The sequence below is a fragment of the Triticum aestivum genome, chromosome 5D (assembly GCF_018294505.1).
Source record: "Triticum aestivum cultivar Chinese Spring chromosome 5D, IWGSC CS RefSeq v2.1, whole genome shotgun sequence".
Classification (NCBI taxonomy): domain Eukaryota; kingdom Viridiplantae; phylum Streptophyta; class Magnoliopsida; order Poales; family Poaceae; genus Triticum; species Triticum aestivum.
In genome coordinates, this window is record NC_057808.1 from 108,569,390 (window position 1) to 108,592,380 (window position 22,991).

Sequence of the window (22,991 nt, forward strand, 5' to 3'; positions counted from 1 at the left end):
TCCTAAGGTGTGTGTTGCAACTGATTCTCTGCCTACTTAGGTCGGTGAATAAAGAACGTCGTACACTTGAGGTTTCTGACTTATTCTTTCTCTCTAGGATCGAGTCGGAGGATACTTTCATGCCCTCTGCAGAGGTCCACGAATGGTGGCGCTTTGGTAGGCAATGGTGCAACACTGGAGACTCCGGAGCTTCATCAACTGGTGAACTTAGTGCCTGGATGGTTGCTCCACACCCTTGCTAATCTACCGGAGAGGGGGCGGTTAACGTTGGTGATGACATTTATGGCGCAGCTGGCATGTCAACTGTGCGATTGCGCATCACAAGTGACCATCGGAGGTGGAGTCATCGGAGCGATTCCTAGTGAGATATGTCAAATCTCTAGTGTCCATCAAGAACCACCCTGATGCGTGCCAAGTTAAGGGCAAGATGTCAGTCGCTGTTCATCTCCCCCAAAGAGTGCTTCCACATGTGGAACAAGGCAACGTCTCAACATTACGTTGAGAATCATCGTCGTCGGTCTGGACTACTTTGAATATTGATGGTTCCTTGAGTGAACGAGAAAACAGGCAGGTGCATGGATGATCTTGCGTGATGAATCTGGGGCGCTCATATTCTCATCATGCCGAGAGCTGCGGCAGTATTCCTCACCATTGAAATCAGAGCTTGCTGCATGCATGGAGGGCTTAGCTCTAGCTATCTAGTGGACGTCGATGCCTATTGCGGAGTGTGGTGCAGTTTGACCACCTTTAGTTGACACACATGATACGAGTTGCCGGTGATGATAGATCTTTGTATTCTATGATGGTTCGTGAAATCAACACATATCTTTCGGAAGAAAGAGAGTTTGTAATTAAGCACGTTAGGAGAGAGCAGAGCTCCGTGAGTCATTATTTAGCAAATTCCGGTAGAAAGGAGAAGCGCACTGTTGTGTGGCTTTGATCATGGCCTGGTGAGGTACCTGAATTATGTAATGCATACATGTTTTGTGCTTGCTCTATAAGTTCTTTTTTTCTCTCTGCAAAAAAGAAAAGAAATACAAAATACATGAATTGCCTATCTTAGAAGAGAAAAAAAAATCTGTTTAAGACAAACCGCAAGTTAATCAGCTTATCTTGTTTTCAATATTATTTTAAAGTATACAAATGATTGACTTTCAATATTGTATAGCTCTTGCGCATCCAATAATAATACACTTATTTGTCATATCTTGCCGTGGTTTCTCACCCGAATTGCTTGGCAGAAAATAGAAAGAATAAAATTCTTACGGGTCAGAGAAGAAGAGAAACTTGTACAGCAACAATGTAGTTGATCAACATGAAAGAGATTCACATGCACCCACAGACATGTAGCACAAAAAAGGGGAGAGCACACCAGAGTAGAAACACGCAGCACAAAACACCAAAGAGGCAGTTAGAGGCCAAACCCTAACCCAATTGTGGCAACGCCAGTGCGAAAGGCCAGTGATAAAATGGACCAACCAATTCGCCCATTTCTCCCTGCCCTCTCTCGACAGATGACGCCACAGGTTGGCATTGGCAGCAAGGTAGATGGATAGGGACAAGGACAGCCAGCCCCCCTCCCCTCTCCTCTCCTACTGTGTGGATCAAAATATACTGTAGATATATAAAACAAAAGAGATTGACAAGTAAATGAATTTCTCAGGAAAATTCCAAAGCCCAAATAAAAACTAAGACCGGAGCTTTCCATCATCACCTCGCGCAAGGCCAGCGAGCAGCCGCCGTGTTTTTTATAGCCCGGCTGACCAATCGCCGGAGGAGGACCCCTCAGGAACTCACCACCAGGTCACCTATATCATTTCCTCCCTCCCTCCCTCCCTCTTGTACGCTTGCTTCTTTTTTTATCTTCTTCCTCTCCCTCTCACTGGTTTCTTGATTATTTTATTGTTTAGCTGTTCGCCCATTTGGGTGTGTGTGTGATGGATGGATAGATAGATTCCAAGTTTCCAACCCCAGCTATAGCTGAGTACTTGTTTGCTCCGAGCAGAAGCCAAGAACAGCTCCCTCCCAAGGAAGGATCTTTTTCTTTTCCTGGATTTGGCCCGCTTCTGTCCGGGAAATCTCGGGTTGGCGGCGGCTGGATCTCCGGGAGGAGGATTTGATGCCGGTTCTTGCTCCATTTTGAGCCCGAATCATCCTGCCTCGGGACCGGCGACAGGCGAGCGGCCTTTCGAGCTCCCAGGAGCCGCGGAGGGTGAGCGAGGCGGCCTCCGAGCGCTCGGGAGGGCGGCGATGCCGCTGCTTTGATTCTGGTTCACGCTGCTGCGGGGATGGATTCCAGCGGGGAGGAGCTCCTGAAGAAGATCCGGCAGCTGGAGGTGGGCCAGGCGCAGCTCAAGCAGGAGATGTCCAAGTTCGCGCTGCCGCCGACCGGCGGCGGAGGGGAGCGCCGGCGCTCGCAGTCCGTCTCGCCCAGCCGCGGCGCGCCGCCTCATCCTGCGCCGGCGCCGGCGCCCTCGAGGCGGCTCTCCGGGGGGCTTGATGGAGGCCAGCGGGGGTGGGGCCGTGGCTCCGCGTCCTTCTCGCACTCGTCGCCGCTGCAGCGGGAAGGCCGTGCGGCGGCGGAAGGCGGCGCCACGGGCGCTGGGCTGGCGGAGCGGCAGTACCGCAGGGTGCTCCAGTCGCTGGGGCAGTCCGTCCACATTCTTGACCTCGATGGAAGGATCATATACTGGTGAGCTTTCTACTTCTTCAATGTTTGTTGACCTGTTTTGTGCGAGCTTGTAAATGCTCGAGGAGCTGCTGCGGTGATAGTGATGGCATCGGTTCAACTGTTCTTGTTATACTGCAATGAAGTGACCATGCATCCAATGGGAGTTGTGTTTTTAGTGGCATTTTAACCATGTATGCGTGTGATGATGGGACTTACTACTTGGTGAAATCTGGTATTTTGTCAGAGCTTTGTACTCCTACAACCCTAGGCTGTACAAGTTACGTATCGTCCATGCTATGTCACAGTTTATATTGATTTGAAGTGAAGCTTTCTGCCTGGTTGAACAAATTGGTAACAGTAAAATAACACAATAAGGTTTCATGGCACTTCTGCCATTGTTGTTTCAAGAGTTGAGTGATGCACATGGGTCAAAGTTTTGGGTCTTCATTTTTGTGTGAGTCGCATTGCTTATCAATTCAGCAACACAGTTTGATAGTCATGTACCTACTTCCCACCTGTGCTAAACAAACATCACATATTTTTTTTAGTCTGCAGTTCTGCATGGACTTTTGCTTCTCTTTTGTTCTTGTTAATGCTTTCTTATCACCAAAGCCTTTCATTTGCTATGATGCAGGAATCGGTCTGCAGAGAATCTCTATGGTTATCCTGCATCAGAAGTACTTGGTCAGGATGCACTCATGCTGCTGGTTGATTCCCGTGACCTCAGTGTGGTAAATGATATGTTTCGACGTATTTCTTTGGGTGAGAGTTGGACTGGGAAGTTTCCAGTTAAGAACAAGGCAGGGGATAGGTTTTTAGCTGTTGGCACCAACACTCCATTTTATGATGAGGATGGCAGTTTGGTGGGCATTATTTGTGTTTCAAGTGATTCACGCGCATTGGAGGAGATACTCAGTGGACCTTCAACCTCTGCAAGGTCCCATTCAGAATCATCTAGCCCCTCCTGTTGTGATGGCAGTTGCAGCAACAGTAATCGAAAAACCAGTTTGTTGAACAGAAATCCGTTTGATCCCCAGCAGTCTACTATAGCCTCCAAGATAACAAATTTGGTGAGTTCTGTTACTACTTTATTATTGTAAAAAGTAGAGATATGCATGCCATTGAGTAGCAATGAAACATTGTTTCTCTATAGCATGTTTTCTTAATTATTTGCTACTGTATTCCTTTCTGATATTTAGAATAACACAGGCTAACAAGGTTACAAATAAAGTTCGTTCGAGGGTCAAGATGGATGAGAATGGCATGGTACGGGAAGGTGGCAGTGGTGAGAGTCAGTGCTCTGATCGTGATAACAAGGAAGGTCCATCTAGTGGACCAAGTACACCAAGAGGAGATGCACCACATGGTGCCTTCGGCACGGAAGAGAATTCCCCTGGGAAATCAACCAAAACAAACGGTGATGAATCAGAAGCGAAAATAGGTCTCCACAAGATGTTGAGTTCAAAAGCAGAGGCATTGTTGAACAAGAAAGGGATAACATGGCCTTGGAAAGGGCGGGAGAATGATGTGCCTGATTGCAGAAATCAGGTGACCTTGCCATCATTGCATAGTGAGCAAGAGAATGGCCAGAATCATCCGAAAGTCTCTGACACTCAATTGGCTGAATATAACCAACCTAACAAAAATGAGGCATCAGGTTCCTGGTCTTCTTTCAACAACAACAGCTCAAGTAGTGCAAGCAGCACTGGAAGTACCAATAGTAGTGCTCTATACAAAATCGACCATGAAGCAGACTGTCTGGATTATGAAATCCTGTGGGAAGATCTTGTAATTGGAGAACAAGTAGGCCAAGGTAGTTGCTTCTCCTTTTGTGAGTTCTTATGTGTATATATTTTTTATCACATGGAAGTTTCTATGCTGTTTCATAGTTTCTACCAGCGGCTTTAGAATTGACTATTTGGTTATGGTAACTGGCTTTGTCTGCATGACATTACTTTAGAATAGCTCCTTTCCTGTCCTATTTGTTTTATAAAATCTATGCTTGTTGCATAATCTCCATTGTCAAATCAGCTAGATAATATTACAACTATATATGTAGTTGGAATAAATAATAATCCATTTTGCCCCCAGTTTGGCCAAGTTTTGGTTCTAATTTTATTACAACTGGGGCCACGTAGCTCACTAGCTCTAACTCCTAATGAGACATAGAAACTTTTCACATGGGTTGCTTAAGTTTGCTTTCAAATTTGTGATTAAAATTTCTACTTTCAAGTTCTTAATATGCTATTTTGGTTTGATATGAATTTGCCCTACTAATAGTGTGTGTGCTTATTCCTAGGACCTGAACATTTAGAGAGCTTAGACCATCAAGAATTTCCCTTGCATTTATGCTCAAACACTTCTCCAGATCCAAATACTCTTGTGTGAATTTAGTTGCTATAGGGTTTGATATTTTTAGAAGAGTACAAGCATGCCAAAAATGTTGACGGGGTGTACTGCTTTCTACTATATTGAGTGTTTTCTAATTGTGTCCCTTTCAATTTTGATCTGCACAGGCTCCTGTGGGACAGTATACCATGCTTTGTGGTATGGCTCGGTATGTTCAGTTGTTTCTTTGTTGCACGAGTGACTTGTCTCTGTTCACTTTTGGTTGTTAGTTTCATCTTTTTGTGTGGCATTTTGCTGCAGGATGTGGGTGTGAAAGTTTTCTCCAGGCAGGAATATTCGGAGGAAGTGATACAGGCCTTTCGACAAGAGGTAGTTTTCCATTTTTAGCACAACTTCTGTTAGTTGATTCATGAAATATACAAGAGAAGACAATGTCTATGTAACCAGCAGAGTGGCTTTCAGTATTTTCTTAGCCGATTAGCTAGCATCAAACCTGTGATGTTCTATTGATACTTTGGGCCTTTCAAAATAATGAAATTTTTTGTTCTCAGGATGCCCATAAAAACCTATCATTGCCATGGTTGCCAAACATTTTGATGTGAATAAATATGAACATAACATGGCCACAGATCATCACTTTTTTTAAAGGTTAATTCCGGAAGATAGAAATTAAGTATTCACTGACTTCAGGTCTCGTGATATCATTTTAAATTTAGTTCTTCTATAATGAATTGTCATCATTCGTATGTGAAGGTATCCCTTATGAAGAAATTACGCCATCCTAATATACTGCTCTTCATGGGTGCGGTTACATCTCCACACCGCCTTTGTATTGTTACCGAGTTCCTCCCACGGTGTGTTCCCTACTTTGTACTTGCGTTCTACTACCCTATATTTTTGAAAGTATCTATTCTCTGGCTGTTGCTCTCTTCTTCAAATGTATAAGACAATGACCGGAGCTACTTGTACAAAACCTGCCATGGCTTGATTTTTACAAAAGCAATTTCATTAAGGCATGGTAAATATCATCTCTATCAAAATTAAGCACAGAAGATGGCACAAGCAAGTGCCATGTCACTCCATTTTCTATCTACTATTTGATTCAAACCTATGAACAAAATTGAAAAGAATACCTAAGAAAACACTCAGTATTTACAAAATATAGTGCATACTATACACTTCTAAGTAAATACTTAAGAGCACACCTCCTTTCTCTAGATTTCTCTCACATGCATATAAAGACCAACATGTTCCATATTTTCTAGGACCATCAATAGTCAATTTTAATTCTAATAAAAGAGAAAGTTGAATGCCTGCAACTGTGCAACAATGTGTGGATTTGATCCTAGCTAAACAGAAGTTATTTGCCGGTTTAACTAGATTAGACATTTCTCCTTTTCTCTTATGGTGTACCCATACCTGTTGATAGAGGTGGGCAAAATTTCATGGGGACCGTTTATTAGGCTGTTCAGTTGTATATTTTATCCATGTTAGCACATCAAGATAATTTTTAGATTTATGCTTCAATACTCACTAGCACGTCAAGATTGGTTTTGTTCAATTTTATTAACAGAATATGACTACTACCCAGATGTCATGATCTTACCTACAGAAAAAATAGGTTGGGTCTCATTTTCATTGTTCATTATTTCTCAAATGCAGTGGAAGTTTATTTCGCTTACTTCAAAGAAGCACTACCAAGTTGGATTGGAGACGACGTGTTCACATGGCTTTAGATGTTGTAAGTGCATTTCTTTCTAATGGCCGAATGTGGATTTTACCACAGATCACATATTACTTTTTAGTCCAAAAGGAAATGCAGTTAATGACAGGAAAAACAGAGAATTATTCTTGGATTGTGGTATGTAGAGACATTGATTGCGTACAAAACGTAAAATGTGAGACACCTGATTTTGTGTTTGTTGCAAATGGGCATGTGTAGAAGTTGAATTCCAGATAAAAAGGCCACATCGGGTAGTTTCAGTGCAAGAAATAAATATATTTGAAAAGTGACGGTATCGTATGTTCAATATATTCATTTATTTTTCCCCTTAGGTGGCTGGATTCTACCTGAAGTTTTGAATTATTATGATGCTAATATGCACATAGCTATTCTGTGAATAGTTTTGGTTAGTTTGCGTTTCATTTCAAGCAAGGAACTTCAGAATCTCCTGGATGATAAGATTCATAACGTCTTCTTATTAACATTTCTACAGGCAAGGGGCATGAATTATCTTCATCACTATAGCCCACCTATCATTCATCGAGATTTAAAGTCGTCAAATCTGCTGGTGGATAAGAACTGGACTGTTAAGGTAACATTACAATCATTTGCTCTTCAAGCCTTTTAATATGTTCTACTTGCATCTAATTTCATCTTGCTCAATCAGGTTGCAGATTTTGGTCTTTCACGTCTCAAGCGTGAAACTTATCTGACAACAAAAACAGGAAAAGGAACGGTAAGTATAAAAAAAATCATTTGATTGATTGACATACACAGCATGGACCTTTTGTTTTCCTAACTTTATTGATGCCGCTTTCTTGTGTAGCCACAATGGATGGCTCCGGAGGTATTGCGCAATGAACCTTCAGATGAGAAGTAAGTACATGGCAGTTTTAATCAACAGAAGTTCCTGTGGTCACATCTGCAAAAGTACATAATTGCTAATGACTTGAGTGACTACATATTTAGGTCTGATGTGTATAGCTATGGGGTGATCCTATGGGAACTTGTCACTCAGAAGATACCGTGGGAAAATCTCAATTCAATGCAGGTATGTTGCTTCTATGTAGTTTTATCTGTCATTAAATCATCTGGTTCAGGCCATACATTTGGTTCAGATTGTGATGATTTGAATTTCAAGCAATATTTGTTTCAGCAGCTCCACAAAAAGTTAAATTCCAGAGTAATATATTCTTTTTGGATTGGTTACATCGCTTCCTAAAATTTGGCACAAGAACATGAGCTGGTTGACATACGAATATTCAGTTGATGGGCTTCTAAATTTGTCCGATTAATTGCGATTGCTAGTATTATTGGTCACCTAGGAATGTAACTACTAGAGTTACGAGAAGCAGCATATTCTGCTGGTTTTCATATTCTGGAGAAGTCCCATGAATAGTGTGAAATTTTCTTATGGTAGCAGCATCTGTGCTCAGTATTGCTTAAAAAAAATCTAGTTCACTTGCAGTTTTCTCAGAATTTGACAAGTTTTGTAGAATGTACATCAATTGTTGAAACTCTTGGCTATTTGTAAATTAATTCTTGAAACTCTTTCCTATGTAGGTCATTGGTGCAGTAGGTTTCATGAACCAAAGGTTGGAGATTCCCAGTGAAACAGATCCTTACTGGACATCACTTATACTCAGTTGTTGGGAAACGTATGTACTATCTCTGCCATCCCTTTTTTTTTCTCACTCTTCTTAACGACTTGCCTTTTCAGACTTCATAAATTTTGAACTGTGCTGGTTTTTGTACATGTCGTGTGTTCTTACTACCATTGTCCTTGGTGCAAGCAGCGACCCACAAAGCCGTCCGTCGTTCCAAGAACTTCTGGAGAAGCTCAGGGAACTGCAAAGGAAGTACGCGGTCCAGAATCAGGTGCAGCGAAATGCATCTGCCGCTGCGAAGAACAGCATCATCGAGGAATGAAAGATTCCAACTTCTTGCTAAGGCGGTGGGTGTGCGAATGAGGAGGGAACATTGTCGGTCGGTGATGGAGCGACGTTTTAACCCAAGAAAAGATTCGTACCTCAGGTGTGATTGTTTCACGAGAAGCCAATGCTGAAGATTGTGCAGATGAGGTGTCCTCTGAATTCGTGGGAGGATATGCCTGAACTTCCTCCGACCGCAACTTCTGGCAGCAAAGATTAGAGTAGCGAGTGAGCCGAGGCTGGCGCTTTTGGGGTTCTACATTCCGTGGCGATGCGTGACTAACATGCGATCGGATTGATCTGGCTTGCATTTGTAACACGGAGAGGACGGTGTTGCTGTGTAGATTGTTCTGATGACAAATTGTACACGAGTGGCCAATCAACAAGAACTTTGTAAGATTTGTACTTGTTTTTTTTCCCTTGCCTTCTTCTGCTCTTCAAATTTTTTTTTGGCGGGAATTCCGAGTTCCAGCACAAATCAACCGAAGCTGTTACTGTACGTCTACTTTTATTTCTTTTATTTAGTATAGGAAAATTGCCCGTCGCGGGAATGCACTGTAGACATGTTATCATGGTATTGAAACACTCAGGCGCATTGCATTCGACTCAAGAAAAAGTATGTGATTAGCTTCTCCACCCCGCATCATGCAATGACTAACCACAAATCATGCGAAATTAATATGTCTCAAGAATGTAGGATGCGGATGCAAATTGTTTTCAGAAACATACATTCCAAAAAACATTTTGCATAAGGTGATCACAAAATGTATATATGAATATGAACACCAAATTATTAATGATAGTGAATCACTGATATTTCACATTCGTCAACAACAACATTCCTGCGTTGGTAGAACCAACTTGCCGCCGACTATGTCTGATATTTCTTTGCCTCCACTTAGCTTCGCCTCAAGCCATGCTATGATCAAGGAATGAAGAGGGTCCCCACATAAAAAGAAGGAATTAAGAGGTACCTTCCACGTAGTAATAAGGCCACTCATAAACCTGGTAGTCAATGGATTAGTCTTACATTTTTTCTCACTTCTCATGAGTTTCAACTCCCTTACAACAACTATTATTATGCATTGTCATGTCTTGAGACATACTCCCTCTGTAAAGAAATATAAGAGCGTTTACTAAACGCTCTTATATTTCTTTACAGAGGGAGTAACAATTAGCTAAACACAAAATAAAAATCTAGATTTCTCGCCTTAATCTGTAAGGTAATTTACTCAAGTGTGATGAATCATTATCAGATCTAGATATAACTGAACTACACGTGCAAAAAGAAGTACGTGATGTATGCATCTCTTTCTAGCAGATTTGAAAGCGTTATGGAAGAATAATCAAGGAAAATAAATGCAATGTCCAACTTAAATTGTATGAACAAACAATCAGGCCTTTCTAGCAGATTTAAAAGCTTCATGGAAGAATAATCGAGAAAGATAAATGAATGTCAAATAGGGGTAAACAATCTATGTTGGACTGGATTATAAGTGTTTCGGTTGCACCGAACTCGGGAACTATCTAGCTGTCAAATATTTGTGATGTGAGCAAAACCATGGACAGATATAAAGTGAACACCAATACAGTTTATTTTATACAAGTACGCTTTGAAAAAAAAAATGCCCACGCAAAGAGAGTCCAAACCTGTTGATGATAGGCAAACCAGGCTCCCATATTTGAAGTATTGTCATGGAAGCAACCTGCATTGGAAGGGTGTGCCATGGTCCATTAAGTATGACCCTTACAAAAATTGGTAACTGAACAATGCAAGGAATCTATGAACACTGCATATAGAACCCTGATGAAAATTGGTAATATCTAAGTGAGATCCTTGTAGGCCAGAACAAACACAATGATAATAATAACTAAAAGGTACAAATACTTCCTAATGTGCTTTTTTCATGGCATCTACCCTTTGCTTATGTAGTACATGCAAATCCAACAACGATAATAATGCACTGGAGCTACTGGTAGGAGATCAAATGGCAAAGTTTGAGCCTCAAATCAGTTGCAAGTCAGAGACACACAGGGTCTTTCATTCACATGAGACTGCAAAAATTAAATGTCACAAACCTGAAACCTGACTAAATCTGAATGTACTTCTACCATTCATCTGCTGGATAACAAACTTTGTTCTCTCGAGAACTCATATATAATTCAGTACTACTGTCCTGTAGGATGCATAAATGACAAACTGAACACCAAAATTTGTGGTCAGTATATTAGTAACAAATCACAATAATACATTTTCTTTTTCGTTAATTTCGTGGCAGCTCACAAATAAGGTGCAGACGTCATATCCACAAATCAAACAAATCAGGCCTATTTAGTACAAAATTCTCTACTTGTAACTTTTTCCTAGGTCAGTGTTGCTAACATGATAAATTCCATAGATTTACTCGAGCACTCTAGACAGTACCAATTATTACCATATCCTGTGTTCTGTCCTCATTGCAACGGTAGCCTAAATTACAGCTTGTGTGCCAACCTAAGAAGGGGACACAAGAAGCCTCGGACAGTAGCCTAAGTTACGACCACATTAGTAATAGAACAGTGATGATGCTTTTGCACCAACCTAAAAAAGGGACATAAGATATAAATTTTCTCAGAGATCCAGATGCAACAAAATACAACGATGATAAAGAAATCCAAAGAGAGCAGTGGATTGAGTTAAAATAGACAACATGTCCTGCTCCAATCAATTCATTATATGCCAAACTGGAAAATAGCTCCCAGCTTGGGTATCAGTTTTGATTCTACTCTGCATCTATGATGATTTGCATTCTAATTCACGCATTAGCTTGGGTAAGATTCTGCACGAATCAATCTTTTAAACACACTTACAATTGGCACATGTTTTGTAATAGAAGTCAGACAACTGAGAAATTATAGGACGATAAAAAAAGTAACTAAACAACAACGTAAACAGAAATAGTACAGAAACATCGATTCATTTGGGTCGAACTGTAGACCAGAATCTGTCTGAACATCCAATTTATGTATTTGATTGATGAGAAATGCTAATAGAAAGGGAGAACAATAGCATACCAGTGCATGGAGATGACACACCCACCACGCAGATCACCAAGCCGATCTCCTAAATCCTGATTGCCATAGTTGAGACCACTGTTGGCCGCTTTCTTTGCCGCGGGTGCACGCTGGTGACCCTGGTATCAATTCACGTGTCACAGCCCGTCGACTGCTCCACAACCCCGTCGCCGGTACCCTAAGGGACCACTCCAAATCGTCCTTGTACGCCATGAATGACATTGGTGATGGCTCCAAAACACCTGATTCAGAATTTTTTGCTTTTTTTGAAGGTCGGTTATCGAAATCCTCTGGAATGTTCATTTCAGAGGTGTCATCTGTTTTCTGCAGTTACAACATAAATAAACTGCTTTAGAAAACCCACTTAGGGTATATATAAAGGTAGATGCAGTTGTTTAGTGCTGAACTAAATTGACTTGCTCCATTTAACAACAACAAATGTTCACAGCAGCAACACATATCAAAATATGCAATTTGCATGGGGAAACTTACAGTGTGCATGTTGCTATCATCAAGTGTTACTGGTGGCATGTCCGAGAGCCGAATCTCCTTGGCCTCCACCTGAGTTCTATCAGACGTCTTTGGGACCTACAAGTGCACACACAACAGAGACATCAAAACCAATTATCCTACATGCAGGGCTATAAAAGATGCATTATCGTTAGAATAAAGAGATAAGCCTGAATATCCAAAGAACTCGACATGACGTCATGATAGCAGTTTCACATCAGTGCTTGCAAACAAACAAGAAACCTATTGATGTATCTTACTATGCCAGCAACAATCCTAGAGGCATTTGCCTGTTTAGCAAACTGATACTTAAAAGCAGGCTAATTATCAGTGACTCCTCAATCCTAACCATCAACTCCCCAATTAATTAGCAAATGTTTGTTAATTAGGAATTACCCTGATGCATGCTAATTCAAATCTGAAAACTCTGAACTACTGTGGCAAAAGCAGCTCCCAATTAATACTGAACCTGAGAACACATTGATTTGATAGTAACCTCTGAATTAACTCATCTGGGTAATCAGAAAACATTGTAATTTGAAAGAAGTAACACCAGTCGCTGACGCCTCACAAGCACCATAAAACAACTACTGTCAGAAGGAACACAGGCACCACAAGTTTAGCAAATTTTCCAGCCTCGACATGATTTCTATTGTATTGTCTCAGCCCATGATCTCTAGTGTACGCCACAAGTTCAGCAAATTTTCCAGCCTCGAGATGATTTCTATTGTTAATTATAGTGTATTATATAGGATTTGTGGAATATTGACATGTATTATCTTCTGCATTAATGTGCGTGTACGTGTGTCACAGAAATAATAATCGGAGAGAATTAAAATAACAATTCGATAAGAAAAAGATTGGGAAAACTTGACAGCTGGGGTCCGTGGTAGAATGAGAACCGTGTAACTAAGAAATCTGGCTCAATTACTACTTTCAGATACCTGTATGGCCAATAGTTGTCAAATCTGACTACCTAATCTAATAATCAATACATATACAATCTGGAAGTTAAATATATGGAAAAACATCTGTAATTTAAGCTATATGTAAACATCAAACGGAACTGTATGTATTTTGTGGTGTTGCTGGAGAGGATGTTGAGTGGCAGACCACCCCAATTACTGGTAGGCTTTCGGTCCCTACAGCACACAATCGAGTCAAGAGGAGTGCTCATGGATGCATGTCATGATTTTTATTCTTGAAAAAATGCTATGAAGCATGGACAATAAAGTAGGGAACGCGGCGCCACCATGAGGATGCAGTTCCTTCAGTTGTCAGCCCCACCAACGCATAATCTGCTTCAATCTATTCTAAGCAATCAGTACACTTCGCCGAATCAACCATCGTCAGATTTATTCAGTAATTGGCCTAGAAGATATATGCTAGATTGCAGCATAATCTCTAGTGTATTTGCCAACATCATGTCCAGCCACAGTGCATGCAAAAAATCAAACAATAGAGATAACAACCTACTGCTCAGTTACCATCTCTAAATAAATCTCTGAACACACAAAAGCTTGAGGGAAGGGGCAACAGCAGGGCTGTTTTTGAGGGAGGTCGAGGCATCACATACCTCTGTTGTAGCCACCGTTGGACTCACAGTGCTTTTCTGGACCAAGAATTCCGGCGAACACAGTGCCGGTTCCTCCGGCGTACTCAAAGGCGAACTCGGTGCCTGTTCCTCCGGCGTACTCAAAGGCGACATGATGCTGAGCATGGTGTTAGACTGGCAAATCATTATCAAGCAAAAAATCATCCAAAGCACAATCTAATTGTTGTCATAAAACAGTGCAGGATAGCAAGTTCACAAATGGATCAGCTCAGCCCCAAATAAGCGTCGCAGTTTTGCTCAAATTAGGGATCAGAGGTAGTAACACAACACGAACCGACCAAATTATATATTACTACACTGTAACAGAGCGACAACCAAAAATCATCGTCAGGCATCAGCAAATAGCATACAAATTTCTCCAATAGTTCAACCAATGAAACCCCTAATAATCAGGCTAAGAAACTTGCTAAGACTTCTAGCGAGGGCACATAAAAACACGCCAATATTCACAGCATGATCAAAAACAGATTGAGCAGCTATTAATACTCAATAACTCTTACATTAAGAATGATAACTACGACAATTGCAAGATCACATGGTAGCAGGTGAATTGCAACATTATACGGCAGGAAACAGGAGAAGCAAGGTAAGAAGATCTGTATCATACCCCAAGCGACGGTGCACTGCTCGCTGGTGGCGCTGGCCTGGTTCACGATTCCGGCCAAGAACAATTCAACTTATAGCAGTGAACTCCAATCCGGGTCGGGACGGTTTCTTTGTTCGAGAAGGACACGGGAGCAGGAGTTTGAGAAGGACACAGGAGCAGGATTTCCGTCAGAGATTCAAATCAACCACGGGAGCAAAAATCCGTCAGAGATTCAGAAGCATACAGCTCACAGCTTTGCCTGCTCGCGGACACAGGTGCAGGCTCGCGCTCACCGCGGCAGGACGAGGGCGGAGGCGAGCTGCAGGGCGTGAGCAAAGGCGCGCGCGGCAGGCAAAGGCGGTCTCCCGGCGCGGTTGGCACGCGGCAGGACGCGGGCGGAGGCGAGCTGAAGGGCGCGGACGGAGGCGAGCACGCGGGCGCGCACGGACAGCAGCGAGGGCGGGAGCTGTCGTCCTTTGCTCCGGCCGCCAATTCGCTGGCCGACGCCAGTGCCTCATTGACTTGGCTGCCTCTGCCTCCTCGACCAACGCCACTGCTCCACCTCGAAGCGCGGCAGCAGACGCCTCCCGCCGCGCACGCCACGGCGAGCGTCCTCCATCCTCCCCCGCGACGCACGACGGCCGGTCAACAACCGCCACCGCCCCGCCTCGCCGCGTCGCCTCCGCAGCACTCGCCCCGGCGAACGTCCTCCAACCTCCTGGCGAGTGCCCTCCATCCTCCCGCGCGAGGCACGGCGGCGGCCGTCGCCGGCCCACGACGGAATGGGCGAAGCCGCCGTCGTTGTCGCGGGAGAAATGGATAAGACGACGGGAGGACAGCGGGTGAAATTCAAATGAGTACAGGGGCTTTTTTGCAAAATTGAAACGTTATATATAGACCCACTAAAACAGGGACTGCGGGTTAATTTCTTATAAACCGAGGGACTTTTTTGCAAAATCGCTAGCAACGATGGCCTACCAGAAACCCAACTTTCTTTATTATTATAGTAGCACAAATGCCCGTGCGTTGCAACGGGAGGAAAAAACAACAAATTTTTAACCCAATGTCTCAAGACCCCCCTCCTCCCACAACCCACCGCCAGACATGATGACATCAACAAACTCTTTGAAATCCTCCACGCTGCCATGAAAAGATGTGTTGCACAAAAAACATAAACGTGAAAGGATGTCGTAAGTGTATTGAAGGTGTATGCAATTTAAATCACAGAAGTATCCACCCCATTGCGAGTATCTCTTCACGCCTTTGTTGGGGTTGCTTAGTGAAGCCCTATAAATATCGCATTATACCGAAAATAGTGAAGTTCATTTTAATACAATGTATTTGCCTCACTACGGAGGTAACACAAATTTCCATGAACTAGTGTTGGCTAGGTTTAGGGACTGTATAGTGTAGCGCTATTCATATCCAATGATATTATGAGCATTGTGCCAAGATCCTCCATCCTTAGCTAATATAAGATAGAAAACTGTGGAGTTTGTGTCGCACACATCGGGTACTCCGAGTCAGACTCCTTGTGCTTTGGCGACGGGTAGAAAACACACACAAAACATGCAAAAGTTGTCATGTTTTCTAGCTTTTCGCAAGTTCATGTTTCTTGTGTGAGGTGTGTAGATGATCTAAAAATTACGGCTCCTATGACATGAAGATGTAGAAAAAGCTTGATTCAAGTATCATGGAAACGTTTGTAAACTTGGAGCTCCTGTTTGCAATAGGAGAAAAAAACAATGTACGCCCTTAAACAATAAACCTTAGATCCACATTTTTTATTTTAACATGACATCCCATTTGAGTTGTTGCTTATCCTCCTTTTGATCCTTGCCATTGATGGCTACTCTGTTCACTTGTCAGTCTCAAGATGATGAACTTGACCACCACCGTACACGTCATTGAATCGCGCTAGCGCAAGAAAATATTTAAAACTTGAAAAACAATCTCATCGAGCTGAAAGCGAGGCCCACCCTCAGCAGCTATCTTAATATGTACATGGAAGTGGCATCGACGAGGGAGCGACCATGGCACAGCGGATGGCCGCGCCCTTCTTGTCCAGCATGGCAAGGGAGCGGACGGCATCTAATCCTCCACATAAATGGATGACACGCAGGCGAGGTGGTAGCGTGGGGAGGAGGCGCGCCGTGGTATGGCGCTCTGGGAAGGAAGCACGGCAAGATGGCGCCTCTGTTCCTCTGCTTCGTCTGCGTAGGTCTCGCTTGTTTTTGTTTCGATTGAACCAGGAGTCCAGGTCGCTAGGTAAAAACAACTTAGGGCAAAATCATCCAACAAAATATGATGTGTGGGCTTGACATGAAAAGTGAGAAAAACTCAGTTTGTGATATTCTATCCAGTTATCATCAAAGTGTATTACTGAATCAAATAAAAAAGAAAGATGTGGTGTTAGAGCAATGTCCCAGGAAATATGGGGCAATTTGCCAAATTGCTCGCAAATGGGAGACCACAATACCGTCCATGGCCTTGATGACAGCAAAGTCATGTCCTCAGCCGATATGCTAATCAACCATAAAAATATTGATATGTACGCTAGTAACATATAAATGATTATTTAGAAAGGAAAACCTGATCTTCCCACATGTACATGATTCTATCAACTACTTACCTTGTGAGTGAATATATCATTAGCTCCATCTGCCCATATTACAAATTTTGATCACAGATCAGAATACACAGCTAAAAGTATTGGACATAGGCTCCGAATGTCAGGTACACCATAAATTATGATACATGGGCATTCGATCATATGTTGCCATTGTAACTGAAGCTCACATTGATCAGTACTCCTATGCCAACAACATGGAAAACACCACTCTACATCAAAGCACACTGCACGATTAGTACATTGTGCAGATATGTGTAGTTTCTCTACGTAACCTGAAGGTATGAGAACCAACACTCGTTGGTCGACTGCACAGCTGCCACATCATGCACCGACACCCTCTGTCACTCACTGTTTCATCTCCTGGTCCTCGGCCTTGATGATGTCTTCAGCCTACTGCAACTTCTCCATCAACCAGAGCAAAAGAGCACGTGCGTTGCAACAGGGCCATAGGAAGTGTCCTTTAGGTGACACCCAACAAATCCTCGACAACTATCAACATAAATATAAGGATACTCCACTACCGAACATCGGCTGGCTGTTCCAGTTTCTGGACAAGCAGATAGTGTAACATGCGCTGCACTACATATTTCAGTTAGAAGTATAGCACAACGAATATCATAAGTGATCCAAGTTGTTCACTTGCTGAAGTGAAAAGAGCCATAAAATTTTATCCTTTAAACATACAAAATAGTGTCAAATACAGAACCTGCAAAAGATTAACACTCACCTACTATTTTCAGTAAAAGAAAAACGTCTGCAAGATAAGTGTAGTGCTGTAGTAACCTTCCATGTAGATACGTCAACTTGCTCATGCAAGGACATATATCAACCCTGACTCGAGGATACAACCAATTTACAAGACCATAAATCAAGTCCTTTTATTTGTTTGCTGTAGGTGGAAGAGCCTGGGGTTCTATCAGTGACAAGATGGGGTTTCTGTCAATGACAAGATGAATGGTGGAGATGCCGGCCAGCAACACTGCAGTCAAATCCATGCTTTAAGCAATTCCTGTGTCTCAATGTAAACTATGAAAAATTAAAGGGAACACTTGAATGGAAATACGTAGCACCCATCTCTTCTAAAAAATAAATGTTTCACCTATATTTCGTTCATTTGCTCAATCACATGCCATTTGATTCAAGCCGCACACGGTAACCATAGTTGGCGACTGGTGCTAAACCATAAAATGAAAGAGATGACACAAGCATAAATGATATTCACCTAATTCTGAGCAATTTTCTCAAATCAGAAATGAATGTCATAAACGCGGTAAGAACGGATCTCTATGAACATCATTTTGGTTTCTACATAATGCATTGTATATTATATCAGGGATTCAGGAAATAACCATAAATAATAAAGCTTTGTAGCAAATTACTCTCCGTCCAACCATCCCTCCAGTACGCTTGCTCCCTTGCAGGCATTGATACAAGCACATGGGGATTGAATCAATCAGGCTAGTCCGTGAACCGGTTCAGCACTTGTTGTCCGTTCAATGTATTTCTGTGTCCAAAATTCAGCATCAGACATAACGGATATGTGTTGCAGGTACAAAGGAAATTCAGAAAGAGTACCGGGCTTTGGCTGAGCTGCTGCTTGGTGCTTGCCGTCGAGTTGGTGCTCGAGTTTGAGAGTAAGAGGGGAGGACAGGGAGGAGGCAGGAAAGTACGGGCATGACGGTCACACCGAACGGCTTGGCCTCCAGGTAGTCATCGTGCTCCTCAAAGGCAATGCACAGGTGCCACACGAGAGTGTCCATGGACTCCCACATCTTCAGAGGGTATTGTCATAGTGCCGGCGGCGAGGGGCATTCCGCCCGCAAGCACCATGGTCTTGTCGAACTGGTCCATGGCCGCTGCCCATGGCGTCCAGGCGGTTGACCGCAGGGCTGTAGCAGATGGCGCTGGAGATGTGCAGCCACGGTGCTGCACAGGCGAGGTGGGGAGACACGGGATGAGGCACAGGGGACGGCGGCCGGGAGCTGCGCAAGAGGCCGGTCGCGGCGCCGGTCGGGCGTCGATCCCGCGGCTCGACAAATGGTGGCCATGGCTCCGGAGCGCGTGTGCGCAGTGCAATAGGGGCGGCGCAGAACGAGGAGACTGAGGAGGAGGCCCGGCGCTCGCGCCACGGACGACCGGTGACGGACCGGATCTGGGCGAGCTCGGGCGGTCACGAATGAACAAGAGGCGGAGAGAGAAGAAAATAATGGAGAGGAAAGAGGAGGCAGATGGGCTGAGAGGAGATCGCCGGCGTGGCCCTCGTCGTCGGCGGCCGGCAGGTGCTCTCCGGTGGGGCGCGCGGAAACAGGTGACGAGCATCTCACGCGCATGGCGGCGCAGAGGGGACCTAGCGAAACGTCTTTTTTACTCGTGCCCGAATGGCTTGTGTGGGGCGGACGAGCTATGGGCCACCGAGCAGACTCGCCTGGCTCCAGCCCAACATCGACTACGCTCCGAAACAATTGTCAGCGAACGAAACCGTTTTAGTACCACCTCGTTATATGTTTTAAATTTATTAAACTGAAAGCGCAAAATCACGGGAAGAAGCGTATTGTGACGGTGAACCCACGGAGTCAATCCGTGCTTTATTATTAAAAAATTAATTAATAGCAAAAGGGCCCGTGCGTTGCACCGGGAGAACGAAATCACATGCCCCTGACCCAATAAGAATCAATCTTAGGAATAGCCACCCACAATTGATACACCTACCATAGCTTCTGATCATGGCGTTTTAAACATAGCGGTACACTTAATTCAGAAGCCGCAACAACTACCAAGAAGGCAACCAGCTCGTATGAGGTTTTACATTGTGTTACAGGTGGCAAATTGTCTAAAAGGTTGCCACATCACCACTGTCCACTGATGCCAAATGAAAAAGTTATTACACCGGCTTCACATCATATGGCACCGCCCAGTCTGAAAGAAGGAACCCAGGTTTAGATAAAATGCTATATAAAATCATCACTGAAGCATCTCGAGCGAGTTCTTCGTCCGTCGAAAATTTCCTTTGTTCTCCACATCAATTCTTTCTATGGCTGAAACCACCACCCCATCATATTTTTATGTTCAGTTGAGCACACATAGTTTAGTAGTACAACATAGAGAAAAGCACAAATGTATTTAGAACTGAAAGTGAATATAAGAAGCATGACCATATTGTTGGAGATTATTAATCCAAGTCCTATAGAAAATAGAAGTGTTGAAGCAGTCTGTACACAAAGTTGCAAACCCATCCGGATGAAGTAGTCTATAAGTAGTTACGGATTGTAACGAGCTGACGTTAAAACTGAAACCAGAGCAGACACACAATTTCTCTCTCAAAAGAAAAAAAAATATCATTATTATAGCCGACTACATGAATTTATAAAAACAGAAGTGAAAAGAAAATCAAGTTACAGATGAATAAATTACAACTATAGATTTAACAGTACCTGCACTGTGTTAAGGTCAAATTGATTCAATTGATACTAACATTCAGCATTTCTTTTGAAAATGTCTAATGCTTATAGCCCGAAAGCTGAAAAATTCTTTGCATATTGTTTTTTTTGGAGCTTATACATGTATGGGTGGGTGCATCAGTTCGGGTTTAACTAAGTAAACATCTGAATGTTGAAACTTTTGGTGAAATCGTATCACAAAGAGGAATAGTTATGCAAATTTCATCAGTGTAAAGTGCCTTATTGCTGGCCTTTCCGCTATGATTGCAAGAATCAATTTGCCACCAAAAAGAAACCCCCAAAGACATATGTATTTAGACGATGCTAATGTGCACTGTACAATGGTAGAATAAAAATCATCTCAAAATTAGGTTCAACAATACATTAATTAGGTTTTTTTAGGAGAAATTACCTACTCACGTCCATGTTCACAGTAGTGGAAAAAAGGAATATAATTTCTACTAAAGCAAACTACTATGCTTCCTGCACTAACCTTGGGCATTGCTCGAATGTTTTAGAGTCTGCTTGTGTCATTCTTAGTTGCAAAATGCAACCAAAAGTGTAGTATTTAGAAGCAACGGGCGTAACTTGCAACAAAATAACTATTTGTATAGTAAATGGCCTAGTTCAATAATCAGGTAGAAACTGTTCAGGCAGGTTGTCCTCGAAGTTCTCCATGTCGTGAGCATAACTTCATTGGCTGAAAAAACTGATGATACACTTAAAATTAACAACCAACACTATGCTAGTATAAAAAAACAGTAAGTCTAATGTTTCTTCCAACGAAGGATCACCCCCATTGCTATACCAAACTGAGGCTCTTTCCCTTTGTTATACAGAATAACAAAAAGGGCTATACGCCCCGCTTTATAAATAAAGCATCACACCACACAATCTTCCAAGGATGCTATACAGAATAGAGCACTACCTTACAAACAATTTCAGAGGACACTGACCAACAAATATTGCAGTTAAAATTTTCAAGTTGTGATCTCTGGCGCTCCCCGGCTTGGTTGTGATGGTCGTGGAGCACAGCCAGATCCTAGTCCTCCTGTGGACGCTGACGCGCAGATCCGACCATAGGCGAAAGAGGCCATCGACCAAGAGAAACAAATCGATAGTGGCCTAGACCATGCGAGCCCAGCGTCCTGGATCCGAGGAGCTATGGCCATAGTGGCGACATGGAGATCATGGTCGATGCCCGACAGAGGAACACAGCTAGCAAAGAAGGATAAATAGGAACATATTTCTCACCTTGGAGGTGTTGCTGCTGCTGCACTGAATTGTTTGAACTTTGCTATCTGTACCTCCTTGGAAACCTGAAATATGCAGATGTTAGAAAGCTTATAATTTGTATATGATGATTTTAAGAGAAGGGGAAAAGAGTATCAAGAATAGATTCGCACTTTTGGCTGTTAGCCATTACAGGCTTGAATATATCTATTTCTGTATGTGCAAACTATCATAAATCAATAATAGTATTATCGTTTAGCTATTCCATGGAACAATTTCTCTGAACATTCTTGCTTCAAAGTTGTCAGAAGTTCTAGCTATGACAAAGACATGTACTAAAAGTTCTCAAAAATAACAAAAAATAAAAAGGCATATCAAGACAGGAAGATGTTTGTTTGACCAAATAGTTACCACTCTCTGAACCATATCGCCAAAAATGAGCAGGAACATGGTTGTGAACTCATCCCCAGTGATCTCTCTTTAAACCAAAACTCCCTGACATATGGTGCTCCCACTCACCTTCCTGCCTAGAACCCCGCGAGAGGTGGGGAATAGCAGGGGCTTGCGAGGGAACCACTCCAAATCGGCCTTGTACACCTTGAACGCGGAGCATCCATGGTTGCTCCTGTAAACGAAGTACGGCGGTGAGATGAGAAGAGCTCAGAGAGAGAGAGAGAGGGGGGGGAGAGGGAGAGGGAGAGAGAGAGAGAGAGGGAGAGGGAGAGGGAGAGAGAGAGGGAGAGAGAGAGAGCACGGGGGCAAGGGGAGAGACACAGGAGACCTGGGCAGCTCTCTTTTAGCAAACATGGAGAATAAAGGCATTAGCCTGTGTATTTCCATTGTCAGTCTGCTCCACGCCTCCACATTGGTCAGCTCTTGTACTCTATATGGACTACTACCATATTTCTGAAACTTAAGAGTGCACAGATTAGGCCCTTCACGGCTCCCACTTAAACTGAACATCTTTACATCATGAAGCATCATTCTTGAACAGTAAGAAGTTCCAATTGGATCAAACTAACAACACATAAATACAAATCACATAATTACTAAATATCATAAATCCAGACCAGATTGTCAAGCAATAGTACAATAGCAAAAGTACACGCTGCGAATTACAACAGCAAGGGAGCATGCTACTTCCAGGATATTCATGATCTGATTATACAAAATCTAGTACTCATGTTTATAGGATGGGGTACCTCTTAGATGGAGGACTCGCGGATGGCGTTCAAATCCTACTTTCCTTT

The 22,991-nt window shown here is 42.9% G+C and overlaps 2 protein-coding genes and 2 long non-coding RNA genes across 16 annotated transcripts; 1 reads left to right on the plus strand and 3 right to left on the minus strand.

Annotated features, from left to right (window-relative positions):
• Positions 1-1,569: 1,569 nt before the first annotated feature.
• LOC123119733 (dual specificity protein kinase shkD) lies at positions 1,570-9,087 on the plus strand. 2 transcript variants are annotated; one of them, XM_044539637.1, is made up of 14 exons: positions 1,570-1,803; positions 2,006-2,692; positions 3,306-3,741; positions 3,881-4,484; positions 5,188-5,228; positions 5,321-5,389; positions 5,774-5,874; positions 6,683-6,761; positions 7,237-7,335; positions 7,411-7,479; positions 7,570-7,619; positions 7,713-7,794; positions 8,307-8,401; positions 8,540-9,087. In XM_044539637.1, the coding sequence occupies exons 2-14, from the start codon at positions 2,289-2,291 to the stop codon at positions 8,670-8,672; spliced, it is 2,262 nt and encodes a 753-aa protein (XP_044395572.1). In that variant the 5' UTR covers positions 1,570-1,803; positions 2,006-2,288; the 3' UTR covers positions 8,673-9,087. The 2 variants fall into 2 exon arrangements, with proteins under 2 accessions (XP_044395572.1, XP_044395570.1); XM_044539635.1 differs by lacking the exon at positions 1,570-1,803 and having other exon boundaries at positions 1,820-2,692.
• Positions 9,088-9,385: 298 nt separating this feature from the next.
• On the minus strand, positions 9,386-15,287 carry LOC123119734 (uncharacterized). Of its 12 annotated transcripts, XR_006458808.1 has the most exons (8): positions 14,684-15,287; positions 14,461-14,567; positions 13,815-13,950; positions 12,221-12,316; positions 11,729-12,052; positions 10,754-10,874; positions 10,325-10,380; positions 9,386-9,679 (listed from the first exon to the last, which is right to left on the minus strand). XR_006458808.1 is itself a non-coding variant. In XM_044539640.1 (4 exons), exons 2-4 carry the CDS (start codon positions 13,944-13,946, stop codon positions 11,762-11,764), a joined length of 519 nt encoding a protein of 172 aa, XP_044395575.1. In that variant the 5' UTR covers positions 13,947-13,950; positions 14,461-15,287; the 3' UTR covers positions 9,386-11,761. The 12 variants fall into 12 exon arrangements, 3 of the variants coding, with proteins under 3 accessions (XP_044395575.1, XP_044395574.1, XP_044395573.1); XR_006458809.1 differs by having other exon boundaries at positions 10,754-12,052; XR_006458811.1 differs by lacking the exon at positions 10,754-10,874 and having other exon boundaries at positions 9,386-10,380.
• A 1,702-nt stretch (positions 15,288-16,989) lies between these two features.
• LOC123119735 (uncharacterized) lies at positions 16,990-19,426 on the minus strand. The gene is made up of 2 exons (XR_006458812.1): positions 18,647-19,426; positions 16,990-18,575 (listed from the first exon to the last, which is right to left on the minus strand). It is a non-coding gene; the product is annotated as an uncharacterized lncRNA (long non-coding RNA).
• A 270-nt stretch (positions 19,427-19,696) lies between these two features.
• LOC123119737 (uncharacterized) lies at positions 19,697-22,518 on the minus strand. The gene is made up of 3 exons (XR_006458813.1): positions 22,261-22,518; positions 21,763-21,827; positions 19,697-21,656 (listed from the first exon to the last, which is right to left on the minus strand). It is a non-coding gene; the product is annotated as an uncharacterized lncRNA (long non-coding RNA).
• Between the last annotated feature and the right edge of the window lie 473 nt (positions 22,519-22,991).